The 16082-nt window shown below is 39.9% G+C and overlaps 1 protein-coding gene across 2 annotated transcripts; it reads right to left on the minus strand.

Annotated features, from left to right (window-relative positions):
• Nucleotides 1-1035: 1035 nt before the first annotated feature.
• On the minus strand, nt 1036-14836 carry ZFAND5 (zinc finger AN1-type containing 5). 2 transcript variants are annotated; one of them, XM_021001805.2, is made up of 6 exons: nt 14753-14836; nt 9848-10007; nt 8910-9021; nt 7632-7735; nt 3841-3966; nt 1036-2716 (listed from the first exon to the last, which is right to left on the minus strand). In XM_021001805.2, the coding sequence occupies exons 2-6, from the start codon at nt 9996-9998 to the stop codon at nt 2568-2570; spliced, it is 642 nt and encodes a 213-aa protein (XP_020857464.1). In that variant the 5' UTR covers nt 9999-10007; nt 14753-14836; the 3' UTR covers nt 1036-2567. The 2 variants fall into 2 exon arrangements, with proteins under 2 accessions (XP_020857464.1, XP_020857466.1); XM_021001807.2 differs by lacking the exon at nt 14753-14836 and adding an exon at nt 10879-11210.
• Between the last annotated feature and the right edge of the window lie 1246 nt (nt 14837-16082).

A 16082-nucleotide genomic window follows, 5' to 3' on the forward strand; every position in this document is an offset into this window, starting at 1 on the left:
GCAGACCTTCCCATAATCGAAGTTGTATGGTCTCCAAAGGTTCTAGTTTATCTTTCTGCAGAATTCTTCCTTCTCATTCACCATACATCTTTCTTCTACCAGTAGCTATCACGTAAAATTTTCTATCAGTTAGCTGGAGGTAGAGTAGGGGAATCAATTGAAATCTGTACTTGGATAAGAGAATATCTCACCCCCCCCACCTCCATGCTCTAGAATTATGATTAATTAGATTCAAAGTTTTTAACATCATTCACATTTTTGTAGACATAGACCATTAATCCCAACATGCACATTTCCATTTCTACTTGTAGTCTTTTCCTGTATCAGAAATATGAGGCAGCCAAAAATAAAGAAAAAGAAAATTCCCATTATACATTACAGGAAGCACTAGAGTACAGATAAAGTGAACGGACTCCTTCCCACCCCTAAAATCACATCATGGGTAAGTTGGTGGTGTTATCCTTTGCCAACAAGACAGCTGCTGCCAAAGCTGGCCTGGGAATTACACTGTTCCTTTCTCTCCTTTTGGACAGCACATCTGCTGTTTGAATTTTTTTTCTTTAACAAAAACACTAAAATCCAAGACAGATCAAAATAGCAGTGGTATATGCCTTTGGAAAATTAAGCACACTTGTATCTTGCTATGATAAATCCTAAAGGAGAGAAAAGAACTATCACCATATATAGACTAAATTGAGAGTAAGGTAAGAGTTATGGATCTTCACAGATTTCCTTTAATCTGCAAATAATGATCTGTCCCCTAGAAATCCTATCCTGGCATACTGATTGATAAAAGTCCAAGTTTTAAAAATTACATTCCATCTGTCATGCTTCTCAGTAGAATAAATCCTCTTCAGGAATTGATGAAAAAGGTGATATTACAGCTATGCTGAGCCCATATACATAGCTTAAAAAAAAAAAAAGAAGAAAAAATGAATGCCTTATGTAACACAGATATCAATTCTTTTCCCCTTTAAGGCTCCTAATTCTGAAAGTAGCCCATGGCTAAGAAGCCAATGAATGAGTGGAAATAACTCCCTCTGTACATGATTTTTATTATTTACATAATACAATATAGCATAAACGCTGAGGAGCATGATTATGTGCAATACATAAATATGAACTATCTGTACACATTTGCATATCTAACTCCAAACTAAAGTACATAAAATTTAAGCCAAAAACCTGATGCCTTGAGTGAAGTGAAAACTAGGACTGAACACCGCAATAAAAAAGTCAAAAGTAGCGCCTTGTGTACATCCTTAACTATTTACAAATGAAAACAGGCATTACCACAACACTAGTCTAAACAGTACTCATTTATATGTAAAAAAACCACAAGTTTCATACATCACAAAAAAAACCTTCCATTATAACACAGAAGTGATATTACCAGACAAGCATCAGTGAAGTATACTGCCTTTTCTAGAGTTGTTATTGTACAATGCTGTAGATAATGCAGCCCATGCAATACACCCAAGAACAACTATAGTCCTACACCCAAGTACAATTAAAATGATAAAAGCAGCCCTCTGACAGTGGTTCTGGGTACCACTTAAGCCATGTTGGTTATGTTTTTTTTTTCCATGCAGAAGGGTGCAATTACAGCGAAAACTTAAGTTTTAAAAAAGCTTTAAACAACCTTTCTGGAACCAAAAACACATTCAACAGAAGATATACACAAGAAATCAAACTGTTCAAATACCTTTTGCAAAGTAAGATTCATCAGATGCACGTAATTTGATTAAAGCTGCTGTATGTAAAACCATGTAGCGTTTATTTCTTCTTGTAAACAAACAAAAATCTTACTACAGTATTGTGCTACACAACATTTTTAGCTACACAAGAGTAAAGCAGACAAATCTTCTGGTGCAGGCCAGCACGCTGTTTCAGAGACAGAATCAAATCCTTGAGTCAGTTTGATGGATTTACTCCCATATAACTTGTTTCAATGTTTTTACCCTTTGAGCCAGAATGTCTTACTTTCACAGCATTCAGTAGACCATGGCTTATATATGGCACCAAAGATATTCATTTCACTGAAAGGTCTGATCCTTTATATATAGCTTACTTTCTGCTTCAAAAGAATGAGTTGTAGAAATTAACAGGGCAAAGTTTAACTATGGTAAAAGTAGACTGCCAGTCTTTTTCTGGTGTACCATTTTTTTTATACAGGCACATAACACTAGCCAAAGATATTATACCTTGATTACATTCCCAAAAGGCAGATATGCTGCAAACATGCAGGTTTTACATATTTGTTTGGCACATGTGAACTAAATATTCTTGTCTCCAATATCTGTGCATTTCAATTTATGGTGCAGGTTATCATCCAATTTTATTCAAAGGGAGGGCATATACATTTATAGGGCTGTATCTATCCAATTCTGCCTGTAACAAACACCCAAACATCCTAAAATATCAATTATAAGACAGACAAGTTTAAAGTAAAACTCTGGAGAAACATCAAAGGAAAATGCCATGCATCTGCTCTTTAATGTTTTCCTACGATATATTAAAATAAAAACAAAAACAAAATTCAGTCTCTTCACAAGTAGTAATTTAGTTTATATTCTCTGGATTTTTTCAGCCACAACAACTGGATTCTCTTTCCTGATTTTTGCTGCAGCTTCTGCTTTATAATCATAGGGGCAGTTGTGCTTGTCAGAATAACGGTGAAGTCCACAAAACAAATTTCCACACCGGCAGTCAAACCCTGTACAAACAGGAGAAAATAGAGTCACTTGAGAACTTAGCTCTAAAATACTGTAATTTATAGGTTTTTAGTTACTACAGAAGGAGAAGTGAAGTTCAAAACCTCTATAATATAGAATTTTTTGAATTTCAGTAATACATACATTTTCATCCTATGTGCGTGTCATGTCAAAATTATTTAGTGCATGAACTTAGCTCTAAAATACTGTAATTTATAGGTTTTTAGTTACTACAGAAGGAGAAGTGAAGTTCAAAACCTCTATAATATAGAAGAATTTTTTGAATTTCAGTAATACATACATTTTCATCCTATGTGCGTGTCATGTCAAAATTATTTAGTGCATATTAAAATAACTTTTAACCTTATATTTAACTTCCATCAAAAAATCAGTTATTTTCCTTTGGGCAACAGCACTGATATTTATATAGTCCTTAAAAAATGAAAAGCTCTTTATTATTTCTAATATATCTATTTTATAGATGAGGAAACAAGTTTAATGTCCATGGTCACATTAAATAGTAAGCATCAGAGTTAGAATATAAATAGACATCTGCCTTCCTGACTCCTAAAGCCCAAATGCTATACATAGAGGTTAAAAACATTCCCCTGTCTACACGAGGCTGGACCTCCAAAACAAGCCTTTTTTAGCATTCAGAGCACCTACCAACTAAATGAGTGGAAAGAGACTATGACCATGGCTAAAGAATGCTCTCTACCTACCAAAAATAATTATGAATTAGTCCTTAGATTGTCATTATATACTGGAAAATTGTCCTTAGTATTTGCCAGGTTTTTCTTCCTTACCCTTATGGGGAGGCTGAGAACAAAGGGAAGAGAAAAAAAAAAAAGGGGGGGGGAAGACTTAAGATACATGAGTAAAGTTTTTATTCTTAGTTGTGCCACAGTGGAATATGGCAAATAGGGCACATTTAAGCTATACAGCTGAAAAAAAGGATTTAAGAGATATCCCTGACCCCTCTCCACAGCTCAAAACAGAAATCTTGATTGGTGGTGGGATTTTTCCATATGAAGTTTGAAATTTAACATCATGCCAATCCCTCTAACTAGTATTAAACATTGGTGTTCTCTCTCAGGCTTATATGATTTTAAGGCAGTTGCAATACCTGTAAGGCCAACTTTCTTTCTGCACATGAAACATCTGTTCTTCTTTGGTTTAGGCAATTCTGGAGCTTTTTCTTCACTTCGAGAAGTACTAGGCTGAGAAACTGATGGACTTGGCTGAGTGACAACTGGAGAATAAAGCCAAGAAATGGAAATTTGACAAGAGTTAACTGGCTGACAACTTTGTGAAATATCTGGTGATCATATTCCCTCAAACGATTCCTCAAAGATTCTCATCCTACCCTCATTCTGTACAGCAGTGTTGCTAAAATACTCTCAAAAACAGCTCTTTTGATAACATTTCTTACTAGTTAGGATTCTTAAAGACACAATGCTACCTACTTTTATACAAGCAGATTTAGAGTTTGCAAAAGAACATGAACTCATACTGTATAGATCAACATCTCATCTTCTATATAGTATCAACTTATAGGACAATAGAACAAGCTGCAGCAACACCCAAATAAACTATAAGGAAGAACCAATTTAACCAGAACATAATTATTCTCATCTGGATAAACAAAAGCAAATTTTTCAAAACTGGTAGGCATTGGCAAAAATACACAAATAAATAAAATCAAAATACCATATGAATCCCAAACCATCTTAACACTAGAAGAGTATTTTTTAAAGAGTTCAAGTGTTCAATGTCACTCACCCGCATCCTACGCCCACCAAATGGAGAAAAGAAGCTAGAAACAAAATTTCTCTTCTGCCCAATCCTATTTTTTGAAAAGTCTTAATGGCAGAAGTAACTCCAAGCACTCTAGCAATATTTATAAAATGAATGTGTTGATGATTTAGGATTATGGAGACAAGATATTTCTCTTTATTAAAGACAGTCAGGTGTTTCACTATCGGGTTTTTACTCCTCTGCAAACCTAACTTTAAATAGATGCCAAATAAAAGATATAACCAACAAATTATGAAAAGCCCCTAGAAAACAGATTAGTCAAATTCAGTCAACCTAAGAATAAGCTTAATTTTTAAAGCCCCAAATTTCCAATATAAAGCCATTAGGACAGTATTTACAAAACTTAAAACATTCTTCACTTGAGTCCCAAGGTAATATAAACCAACTTTTCAAATGTGTCATTAACTAGTAGCCTTTTACAATTTACTAGGCAATACAGAAAATATAACCTTACTTGTGGATCCTTATACATTTTGCCTAAAGGTTTATAAGCATCAATGCTTTCAGCCCAAGGTGTAAACTCTGGGTTTAGAGGCAAGGGTTTTGTGGAACAACTCTTTCAGGGTCATTTATTAAGTACTATAATTAAAGAGTAATGAAACTATTAAGAACGCCTAAAAACAGTTTTAGTGCCCTGGAATCTCCTTAGTGTAAAAAAAAAAAAAAAACCCCACCCCACCCTTTTGTGGATAGAGCATTGGCCCTGGATGCAGGAGGACTCAAGTTCAAATCCAGCCTCAAACATATAACACTTACTAGCTGTGTGACCCTGGGCAAGTCACTTAACCCCCATTGCCCAACCAAAAACAACAACAAAAATCTTTTTAACTCTGGCTCAAACTGGCGCATCTATTGGTATAAATAGAAAAGGAACAATTCCTTGGTGTGTGTTTGTATTTTTTTTAAAAAATCATCTGGGAAGTATTATAAAATAATTTATTTGGTGGAATCCAAGAAGTTAAGGAGGGCTCAGTGTATATTCAATATTACAGCAGAAGGAGGACCTTTAGAAATAACTTAGCCTAATCTCTTCTTTTTAAGAGGGAGTAAACAGGTCAGAAGTTATGTGATTTTACCAAGGTCAAACTGATTATCAACTAAGCAGATGATAGAAACTTATCTCCTCTTATCAGGTACTCTTTCCATTAAATTGCCAGCCAAAATGCACCATTAGAAAGGCAAAAGGAATGGAGAGGGCGATGTTAGTGGGGAGGAAGGCTGGGAGACTCAGCCAGTTCTGTAAAAGGAGGAAACTTACTTTTTTCAACATATACAAAACTATCTCTGGCCTAAAGTAAAACTGAGAATTTCCTGGGCTAAGTAACTTTGTAAATATAAACTACAATCTTAGCTATGGTGTTAAAAGTAAACAGCTAAAGAGAGCTTCATTAATTTTCACCTAAGCCACTCTCCTATAAAGCTGTACACTGTTCATATTTGCAATTTGCAAGGAAATTATAGGATGAATGAATGACCCATATATAGAACACACAGCCCACCCTGTGTTTTTCCAGCACAGATATTCAGACATTCTTTCTCCAGATGTTCAAACAATTCCCAAACTAGGACAAATGCATAAAGTTACTATCTTACGAATCTGAAATGCTCTTGCTTAGTCTTATTTCCAAAAGGAGGGAGTATAGTACCTACAGTCCATTTGTTGTCATGGAAACATGCTTCTGACATACTCCTAAGAACTACTTGCACTGGTCACTAAGTTCATTTAATTTTTACTGATGTGATCAGTCATCCTGAGAATACAATGTATTTTCATCCTTTCCAAACCTATCCCCCATAACCTAAATGTCTAGCAGACCATTAAGATAAATTGCTAAAATATAACATCTTAATTTACATTTTAACAACCAAAGAGGCTTTTCTCAGTCCAGTCTAACAAAGCCTAGGTAAGGAAAATGAGACCAATACTAAGCCGGCTATGTTAACTGTTGAAATTCATGTTTTCTTGACAATTCTGTCACCTCCTCCCCCAAGGAGCCTCACATTGACTTATAATTCCTCTGAGATTTACTTCGCTAAAGTCTCTTAGCCATGTATCAAACAACTTTATTTCTTCCAGATAATGTTAAAATAAAATCTTACAGCACACTACCTGTGCATGCAATATTTTCTTCATGGCTTATGACAAGTCTTTACTGAAAAGTTTCTCTGAAAAACTAAGACTGTTTCTTTTATAGAAAAATCTTTAAACCCATTAACATTTATTTTTCAAATAGTCAGCCTCACTGTCTTCCTGGGGAAGGGGAAGAAGGAAGAGTTAAGTAAAAATGAGAATAAGTCACATGAAGACCCCAAAATATTTTTCCAAGTTCCTAGAATCTGCAAAAGCTTTAACCCACTATTTAAAATGCTGCACCTGCTGGTCCTGCTTTAGAAGAACAGGCCAAGAACTACTTTGAAACCAGCAGCATATATTTACATAGACAAAGCTGAATTCCTTTAAAAGGTTATTGTAAAGTAGGTTAAACTGATACCATGAGAGACATATTTATTTCTATTAATTGGTTTAGGAATTTCCTTTTCCTCAGACATTACAATGGTAATCATCAGGAAGAGCCAGTTTGAATTATCACAATTTTCAAATTAGGAGTATCTTGAATTTAAAGTTTTACTACCACATATACATGTGAGAAAAAAATTAACTGATTTACCACATACTGTGTCACCTGTGTGGGAAGACACACAAATAATTTTATAGCTGTATTAAGAAACTGAGCAGCTGTTCAGTCATTTCACCAAGCTAACTGCAACTTATTAATACCTTAACCAAAAGAGTCACTGGAGGACCTAATTTATCATCAAAATTAGTACATGTAGATTTTTTTTGGTAAAGACTGACTTTAAAGACCTCAAAATGTCCCTTCACATCTGCTTAAAGTTCCATATTACTAAATGCTTTGTTACACAAAAAGTATATTGTTTTACATCAGGACTTATCAGTTGAAGGAAAATGCTTCTTGCAAATACCTTCTCTTGTTCAATAGAACTGTGAAGACTCCCGATATAAACCCTTTCTTCAGAATTCTGAGGAGCATTCAGAAGGAATTAATGTCAAGCAATTAAAAGCATTAAAAAACGTACCTGGCTCTGATGCCTCTGTTTTCGGTATGGTTATTTTGTCCTCTCTTGAAATGCTCATTTCTGTCATTTGCTGTGTTACAGGCAAAGCGGCCACAGGCACATTTCTATTTGAGGTCAGTAAAACAAAAAAACTTAAAGGCATTAATAGCTGACATTTTAAATGTATATTTTCAAAATATTTAGCTTCTTGGGTACTATTTTAAAGCTTGTATGTCTACATATGTAGACACATACTTTGTCCTCATAGCAGTTTTAACTTTTAAAAATACTTTTATAGTCTAGTCTTCATTTTAGTACTAGTCTTTCTCCTTAAGAGAAAAGGTCAGTTCTTACACAAAGTAGGCACTTAACAATTTATCAGATGGATTTATCTGTAATCTCTGACTAAGACAGAGTCAACTGCTTTTCTTTAAAATAAAGAGAATAACTACCATTCTCTCTGTGTTATGTACACGCTAAAGAACAAGCAACAAAACTACTCCAAATTCAAAGTCCAAGGCCTTCTACAGCCAAACTCTCTACCACAGCACTTTGGCTAGCTTTGTCCTCCCATTCTAATTTGTACCATAGTTATAACAGGCAATAGTTTCTTTTACTAAACACAGATTTTTGTTGGTTTATGCACTTTTACCCCTTGCATTTTAATTCATTTAAGCCTTTTCTTAACTGCTATACTTGAAGTTCCTTGAGGGCAAAGATTATGCCTTGTTCATTTCTTAAATTCACCTGTTCTCAGCATGGTGCTTCTTATTATCTTGAGTTGAACCAAAAGCTGAATGAGTAGTACTCCTCAATACTACAATGGTAATTGCCAAGTTACAAAATTATATTACACTCCCAAAATTTGTCCATTTGATTAAATAACTCGAGTGCATTACTTGTTGACTCTGTGCCCTCCTCTGACATTTAAAATGTACAAACTCTCTATTTAGTGTTTTCTTTCTTTCTTTTTTTTTTTTTGGCTAGGCAATGGGGTTAAGTGACTTGCCCAGGGTCACACAGCTAGTATGTGTTATGTGTCTGAGGCCACATTTGAACTCAGGTCCTCCTGAATCCAGGGCCGGTGCTCTATGCACTGTGCCATCTAGCTGCCCCCTATTTAGTGTTTCTTTAAAGGAGTGTGTTGTAATGCTTATATTTTCATTCAAGCATCTACTACATATTTTCTATATGCAATGCTTGATACATTCGAAGTATTCCCTTATCAGGAAAGAATATGGCACAACTTTACTTATGCATTGTAATGTAACACAAAATAAACTGAAAACAAAATCTTACCTTGATTTTTCAGATGTGCTGCCAGCAGCACCTTCACAGTTGTTTAAACTAGCTTCTGCTCTTTGAACTGATGCAGAGTCTGAGGTAGGACTGTTGGAACCACTAGCTGATCCTATAAAATAAAAACAGGAATAGCAGATTGGAAGCAACTTCTTAAAAATTCAGGAGGGAAAAATCTTCCAGCCTACAAGATGCCCAAAATGGAAAAATTTTCCAACCCACAAGATGTCCAAAGATGGAAAGGGCCACCTAAGTAGATACTGAGTTCCCCATCACCAGAGCAGAAGCTAGATGACCACTTGTCAAGAATGTTGTAGGAGGGACTTCCTGTTCAGGTACAAGTTGGACTAGATGACCTCTGTCTGATATTCCTTACAACTCTTGAGATTTTGTGATTTCTAAGAATTAGTCTACTATCATGTAACCTCAAAGAGATTTCCACACAAATAATCACACATAAAATGTTTAGGTATGTTGATCTTCTTCTAATCACCTGTACTATGCTGGCAGAATCCTCTACTTATTCTTAGAGTGATGGTTCAAACAAAACACAAAATTAAAATGACATATCCAAAGCATTCTTGAACACGTGGAGCAAATTCTCAAATATAAAAATGAGAAGCTAAATCATCATGCAGCTTCCCCTTCTCTTTCCCCCAAGTAGGCTCCTTGAAGTCAGGGCCTTTTTTTTTTCCTTTGTCTTTCTCTAAAGCACCTTGCAAAGTGCCCTGCACTTAATAGGTGCTTAACACAAGCTTGCTGAATTTAATATTTTCACAAGTATTGGGCTGTTGCCTTTTGTTAAGTTCAAAAATGTTCTCCCCCTCAAGGTTCCAGCAGATTTCAGTATAGGTTCCCAGCTTTGGCTCACATACTTGGTTCTAGAGTTCTTTCCACCACTTCTTCAAATATTATGATTTTCCTTGGCAACAACTTACCCATTGGGCTCATTCTGCCACTATTCTGCTGCCGTTGAAGATGTTCTTTGTAGCAAACTGAACACATGCCATTTGTCCTAGGATTTCCATAAAAGCCACATCCTGTGCTACACAGCATGGGCCCTGGGGTCTGGTTTGTCTCCTGAGCCATTTCTCTGGGCTTTAAGTAAAACCAGAAAAAAATGCATTAGAAGCTGGCATATCTCCAAAATCAATCATTGACTTGCTATGATATCATCAGTATCGTTGCTTTTTCTAGAAACAAATGACATCAGCATTCTTAACAGAAGCAGTAACTGTATTCATGAGTTTCAGTAGAGCAGAAATATATTAGTTTTTTATCTCTTTTCTGAACCCAAGGCATATTGAAAATCATATTTTCATACTGAATTGTTTTCATATTGAAAAATTCTAAAGCCATATAGTCACCTTTCCTTCATCATTAAACATTAATTAATTCTCATTAATAACCAATCCTTTCAGAAGATAAACTAAACAATGTGATTTTTCACAAGCTTTGAGATTTGGTATTACTGTCATTCTATTTCGTTCCTTTACTCGAGTAATTTCATGAACAATATTTAAATTATCTACAAAGTAAACCATTTGGATGAGTAAAAGGAAAAAAAAACATGACAAGGAATCTCAATGTGTCTTCTGTTAAGCTTGAAAGGTGTTTATAAAGTTACAGAGGGAGTTTAAACAAGGTTGTGTTTGTAATCTGACCCAGCCTGCTAACTGGCAACAACATATGTACAGATCCTTAAGTATCTCTAGGTCAGCTACTTCTTGTGAAATCTCTCCATGTACTCTTCACTTTAAGGAAATCAGTTCTCCAAGTACTTATAAGATATTATTTATTGTTGATAATTCTGCTTTATCAATTTTTAGATTAGTGAGCCCAAGGACTCCAGCCATTGCTATAAATTTAGAGTGAATGCTCCTCAACATTCCACTTCCAGCAGGTAACAAAACTCTGCTGTTTGTGGGAACAGGGACATGGAAAAGTTATGGCAATATAAATACTTCACCTTCACTAGTGGTTAATCTCTGACGCAAGGTTACTAGACAGAACTCGATATAGCAACCAAATCCTTGTGTTTCCAAGGGCACCGTTATAATTGGCACTCAGTGTAATCAACTCATCTGCCACAAATTGAAGAATTAAGTTCATTAGGTTGTCCTCTGGGTAAGAATTCCCTGTTCTTAGAAAAAAATGATCTATAAGAATTTTTAAAAATAGAAATTGGAAGGTTTTTCAGGTCATTCTAAAATATTAGTATAATTGCCAGTAGCAAATAATTTTAAAGGGCAGCACCATAGGCTTATGGAACATTTTAATTCTTTTCAAAATCTGTAATCAAACCGTAACTAAGAAATTTCTCAAGAGTTGTAAACATTTTGGATAAGTACACCAAAAAAGGCTGTAAGCATAAGATATAACTAAAGGAAACCTTCAGAAAATCACATACTACAAGATGTGTTTTGGCAATTTTAAAGGCAGTTATTGAAATACTTTAATTTTTAGTACTATATTATATTGCTTCCCTAATGTAATAAAAATTGGAGGGTTAATATCAACTAGAATCCTGAATTCAACAAATATTTAACTGTCTACTATGTACAAGCTTGTTGGTAGTGCTTAAAATACAGACTATAGGAAAAACAGCCTCCTGTAAAAGGAGATTCTATTTTAGGGAGTGGGAGAAATTACAAATAAGCAAAGAGAAGATAACTTGAGGAAGGAAAGCATTAACTAGGGGGAGACAGAACAGGAAACACTTCCACCAGGAAGGAGCACAGGACTTTTAATGCACCTAAAATCTCCTAAGGAGGTTAAAAGGTTTATGATAAATATTACAGGTTTTGGGGTTGGTCTATGCAAAGGCACTTCGGCATGAATATATCTCAAGTTAATATGAATTCAGTACAAACCTAGGTAATGGAAAGTGATTATTTGATTACATTAGTGAAAACACTATCCATTATTTGTCAAGCTGACCTGTGCCCAGATTTGACTTCCTATAATTTAGCTAGCTGCCTGTCCCTTTAAATAGGACTTATGGAAATTTAGCTTACTCATTTTAGAGCTGGATACTGCAAACATATTTCATCATCACTTTATTATTTAGAAAACTGGCTGAAAGTATTTTAAATAGTACCAAAAATACCCTTCTGTGATTTATGCAAATGAAAATGTGATGGCCTACCAAGTCCCAAGTACTAATCTCTGTATTTTTATGCAGAAAAGTCAATCCCTTAATTTCCAAGTTACTACTTCTCCAACGACTAAAATTATCCTAGTTCATTACTCTTGTAGTAGGTCCAAGTATCACTTGACAACACAATAAAAAATCGTGAACACCATATAGCTCAAGCCACAATCTGATTAATGTTTTAATAATCCCAAATTTGAAAACTAGAGATGGGTTGGGTGTGTGTGTTTTTTTTAGTGTTTTGAGGCACATAAGTACCAAACTATGGAGAACCATAAAAAAAAAATAAAAAGTCACTTGGCAGATCAAACTTTGCCACCTTCTTCTCTACCCCAGAGGATACATATAAAGTTGTGCTTGCTAGATAATGCTACTAGGAAGTCAGCATCATCTAACTTGCTTTATCTCACTGTTTTCCCCAGGAACGCCAGTTTTAAATGTCATCACGTGTGCTCTACTTGCTTTAATACTTCTCAGAAGCTTAGATCACATGGGTGGGTACATTAGCTTCCGCCTGTCACAAGGCTGCAATGTGACAGGCTGAGGTGGAGGCTCTCACATACAACCTCGTCAACAGGGGCCTCTGAAATCAGCTTCTATTTATATCCCAGAGGCTGCCAACTCCTACAAGACCTAAAGAATTGAGGCTGTGGAACTCCTACCACTACTGTAGGGAAAATGTAAAATCCCATTAACACTGCTCCAGTTTCCTTTATGTAAGGAGGGAGGACAATCTAAAATCCCATATAGAAGATAAAGCATCATCAATCAGTCATTTTAAAGAGCCCCAGACATTTCAACATGATAAGGAACAGCTGAGAGGACCATCAAAGGCAAGTCATGCTAACTGGCCAATTCTCCACAAACTTTTGGGGGTGGGAGGCCTGTTTACCATTAAGTCAGGTTATCAAATAATCAGGTTTACAAATTTTGTAAAGAATAATGCCTTTGTTTAGGACTGAAACAGGAATTTATAAGGTTGCATTTCTCAGTGATTAATTTTAAAGCTGCAACAATATTGTAAAAGGCAAACTCCCCTTTTATCTCATCTTAAAACAGATAAGTAGCAAAATCTTCCCCACATTTAAAGGGTAGTACCTCTATGAAAATGCAGTTCTTTGGGCTAACAACAATAAATTTTAATTTGTGGGAAATTCACTTTTAAACCAGCGTTTCTTAATTCAAATTAACTACCAATATTTCCACAAACTTATAAGGCTTCAAAAGGTTTTTTTTTGGGGGGGTTGGGGGTCTTAAGAATTGGGGGAGGAAGCCATGTTAGGTCAAAAAGTGAATTCTTGGAATAATTTCAGTGACAGGATAAATAATATTTAGGTCAGAGAGACCCAGTTTCAGATCTAATAACCTCTTCTTGAAAAACAAAGTCACAAAAGGCCCACACTTAAGAAAGAATCGTGTGGACAGCCAGCCTTCAAACCCTTCCTAATAACGCAAGCTTTGTTTTGAGCACATTATTTTTGGCAAGGTTTGGTCCATGACTTGTAAGAAAAATGGCTTAAAAAGGATCTCACGTTCACGACCTACAACCAGAGTGACCTAGAACAAAAGGGAAAGCCGTACACTTCTTTCAAGCCAGGGACAGCTGGGGGCAGAAACACACAAAAGAGGAAGGGAGGAGTACTATGAAACAGGGGATAGCAACACCTCCCCCCCCAAAAAAAGTCTGGGGGAAGGGGAGACTTGCCCCTCGGTGAAACAAAGCCGACATAGAAGCTTGTTCACAAACAGCTACCGTGTTCAGCCTTGGAGAACAGGCCGCCCCCCCCCCCGGCTACGACAAGAGCTGCACGGCCTGGAGAGGTACAAATTCACTGAGTCATGCTGAACAAACTCATCGGCACCCCGGGTCTATACCCCCCTGGGCCTTCCCCCTCCCCATACGCTAAAGCTGAACCCAAACCCTCCCGGTTGCCAAGGATCAGCTGAGCACCCCCCCCGCGCGCGCGCGCACACACACACACACACACACACACACACACACACACACACACACACGCGCGCGGAACCCCGGCGCGTGGTCCAGCCCCGCGTCCTCCTCCTCCTCCTCTTTGTTTCTTCCTCCCTTTCTTTCCTCGTCCAGGGCAGCGGCAGCCGCCGAGGCAGAAAAGGAAATAAGCCGCCGTTTCCTGACAGATTTCTAGGGGGGTGGGGGAGTGGCGGTTTCCACGTTCTCGCCACGAAGAGGCCGCCGCATTGGGGTGGGATAAAGGAGCGATGGAGGGGAGGGAGGAGGAAGCCAGGGAAGAAGGGCCCCGGGCCACGACGACAAGATGACGCCGCCGCCTTTGTGCTTCCTCGGCGGCCTCGCTCCCTCCCCTCCCCAGGCCTCGCGCAGGTGGGCCCCCACCCCTCCAGGCCCGGCCAGGCTCGGGCCCAGCACGTTCGCCCCCAAGCCCGGGCTCCTCAAGCTCGTTCCAGGGAAGGATTTCCATCCGGACGGGCCACGATTCTCCCAGGAGGGAGCCGAGCCCCCCCCTCCCCGGGCGTCCTCGCCCCAAATAAGGAAGGCCCCAAAGCACTTTCTTCAGGACCGCCCGTTCACCCCCTCCCCCATAACCGTCCAATTCCCCCCTCCCCCTCCCTCTGTGGCTTAGCCTATACAAAGCACGACGGAGGCGCGACCCCTCAGCCCTCCCAACCCCCGAGATCCCGTCAACTCCTCACTTACGAGGTGGGCTGTAAGCGGCCGAGAAACCCTCGAGAAGATAGGGCTGAGAAGAAGCTGCAGGATGGAAGACGGCGGCCAGCTCTTGAGAGGCGGGAGAAGGGAGGACGCGCGCCGGCTGCAGCGGCGGCTCCGGGCCGGGCGAGGCGCGTGCAGCTGGGCAGGTTCCAGGCGGAGCTCGCGCCCACCAGCGGGAGCACAGGCGGCGGCGGCAGCAGCACCAGCGGCGCCTCCTCCTCAGGCGCCGTCTCCTCCACAGCGCCCAGGTGCCGTTGGTTGCCCCGGAACCGGGCGCGCGAGCGAGAGGAAGCCCGGGGGCCCGAGCTCGCGCGACCGCCTCCGCTCCCTGGTTCTCTCCTTTGTTTCGGCGGCGCGGAGCGTGGCCGAGACTCGCCAAGGGGCTCGGAAAATGGGAGGAGGGAGTGGGAGGGGGCCGAGCGCTGGAAAAGGCGGAGGGAAGAGACGACCACGACGACAACGGGGCCGCTTCCTCCGCGGGGTCAGGCGGCGACTCCGAGGCCGGGCTGGAGGGGAAGGTCCCAACGGTCTTTTATGGGGCGCTTCCTTCTCCTTACCCCCCCCCCCCTCCGGGCGAGGTTCTCGCGGCTCCCGGGAGCGGGTCTCGCGCTCACGCTTGCACGCTCGCTCGCTCGCGCCGCCCCCTCTCTGCCACCAGCACCCCAGCGTACAGACAGCCCCGCTGCGGTGCACTTTCTGCCGTCTGTTCACTCGCTCTCAGCCCCAAGTCTATAGGCAGAAGGAGGCGGGGCGGGGACGTCAGCGAAAACCCCACCGGCGGCGGCAGGGGCGGGCCGAGCACGCAGCAGCAGCAGCAGCCCAAGCAGCTGCAGCAGCAAACAACACTCTGACCAACCGAGGCGGCGGTTAAAGCTCCTCCTGCCGCTGCCGCTCCCGCCTCGAGGCCGATGACGAGGATGACGAAGTGTTCTCTGTGACTCCGCCCCCGGGCTCCCAGGCTCCGGGACACTAGGGCCGAGGAGGCAGCGGGCGGGGGGGAGGGAAAGCCGAGCCTCGGGAGGGCAGTGGGCCGTCCCGGGAGGGGCAGACAAAGCAACTGTCACTGAGACCTATGCAAAGAAAGCCCGAGCTGCTGGGGCCCCCACCCCGAGGGTGGGACTGGGAGGCGGGGGGAGTGTGGAGGATGTTCGTCTATTTTTAACTTGATTAACGCCCTCACCCTCCTGCTACTTTCCCATTAAAGCTCCTATCTCCCCCTCCCCAATCCTGAAAGTTCTCACGCTTTGTCTGAAGCCAAGGGAGGACTTTTTTTTTTTTGTCTCTGTTAAGTTCGGAGAGAATCGCCCAAAGAAGC

This window comes from Phascolarctos cinereus, unplaced genomic scaffold (assembly GCF_003287225.1).
Source record: "Phascolarctos cinereus isolate Bilbo 61053 unplaced genomic scaffold, phaCin_HiC Scaffold_4;HRSCAF=312, whole genome shotgun sequence".
Taxonomy (NCBI): domain Eukaryota; kingdom Metazoa; phylum Chordata; class Mammalia; order Diprotodontia; family Phascolarctidae; genus Phascolarctos; species Phascolarctos cinereus.

Coding starts and splice junctions, on each gene's coding strand:
- ZFAND5 (XM_021001805.2), bottom strand. CDS start 9,998: ATGGCTCAGGAGACAAACCAGACCCCAGGGCCCATGCTGTGTAGCACA. Junction 7,736..8,909: donor AGCACATCTGAAAAATCAAG/GTAAGATTTTGT, acceptor GACCTCAAATAG/AAATGTGCCTGTGGCCGCTT. Junction 3,967..7,631: donor AACAGAGGCATCAGAGCCAG/GTACGTTTTTTA, acceptor TTTATTCTCCAG/TTGTCACTCAGCCAAGTCCA.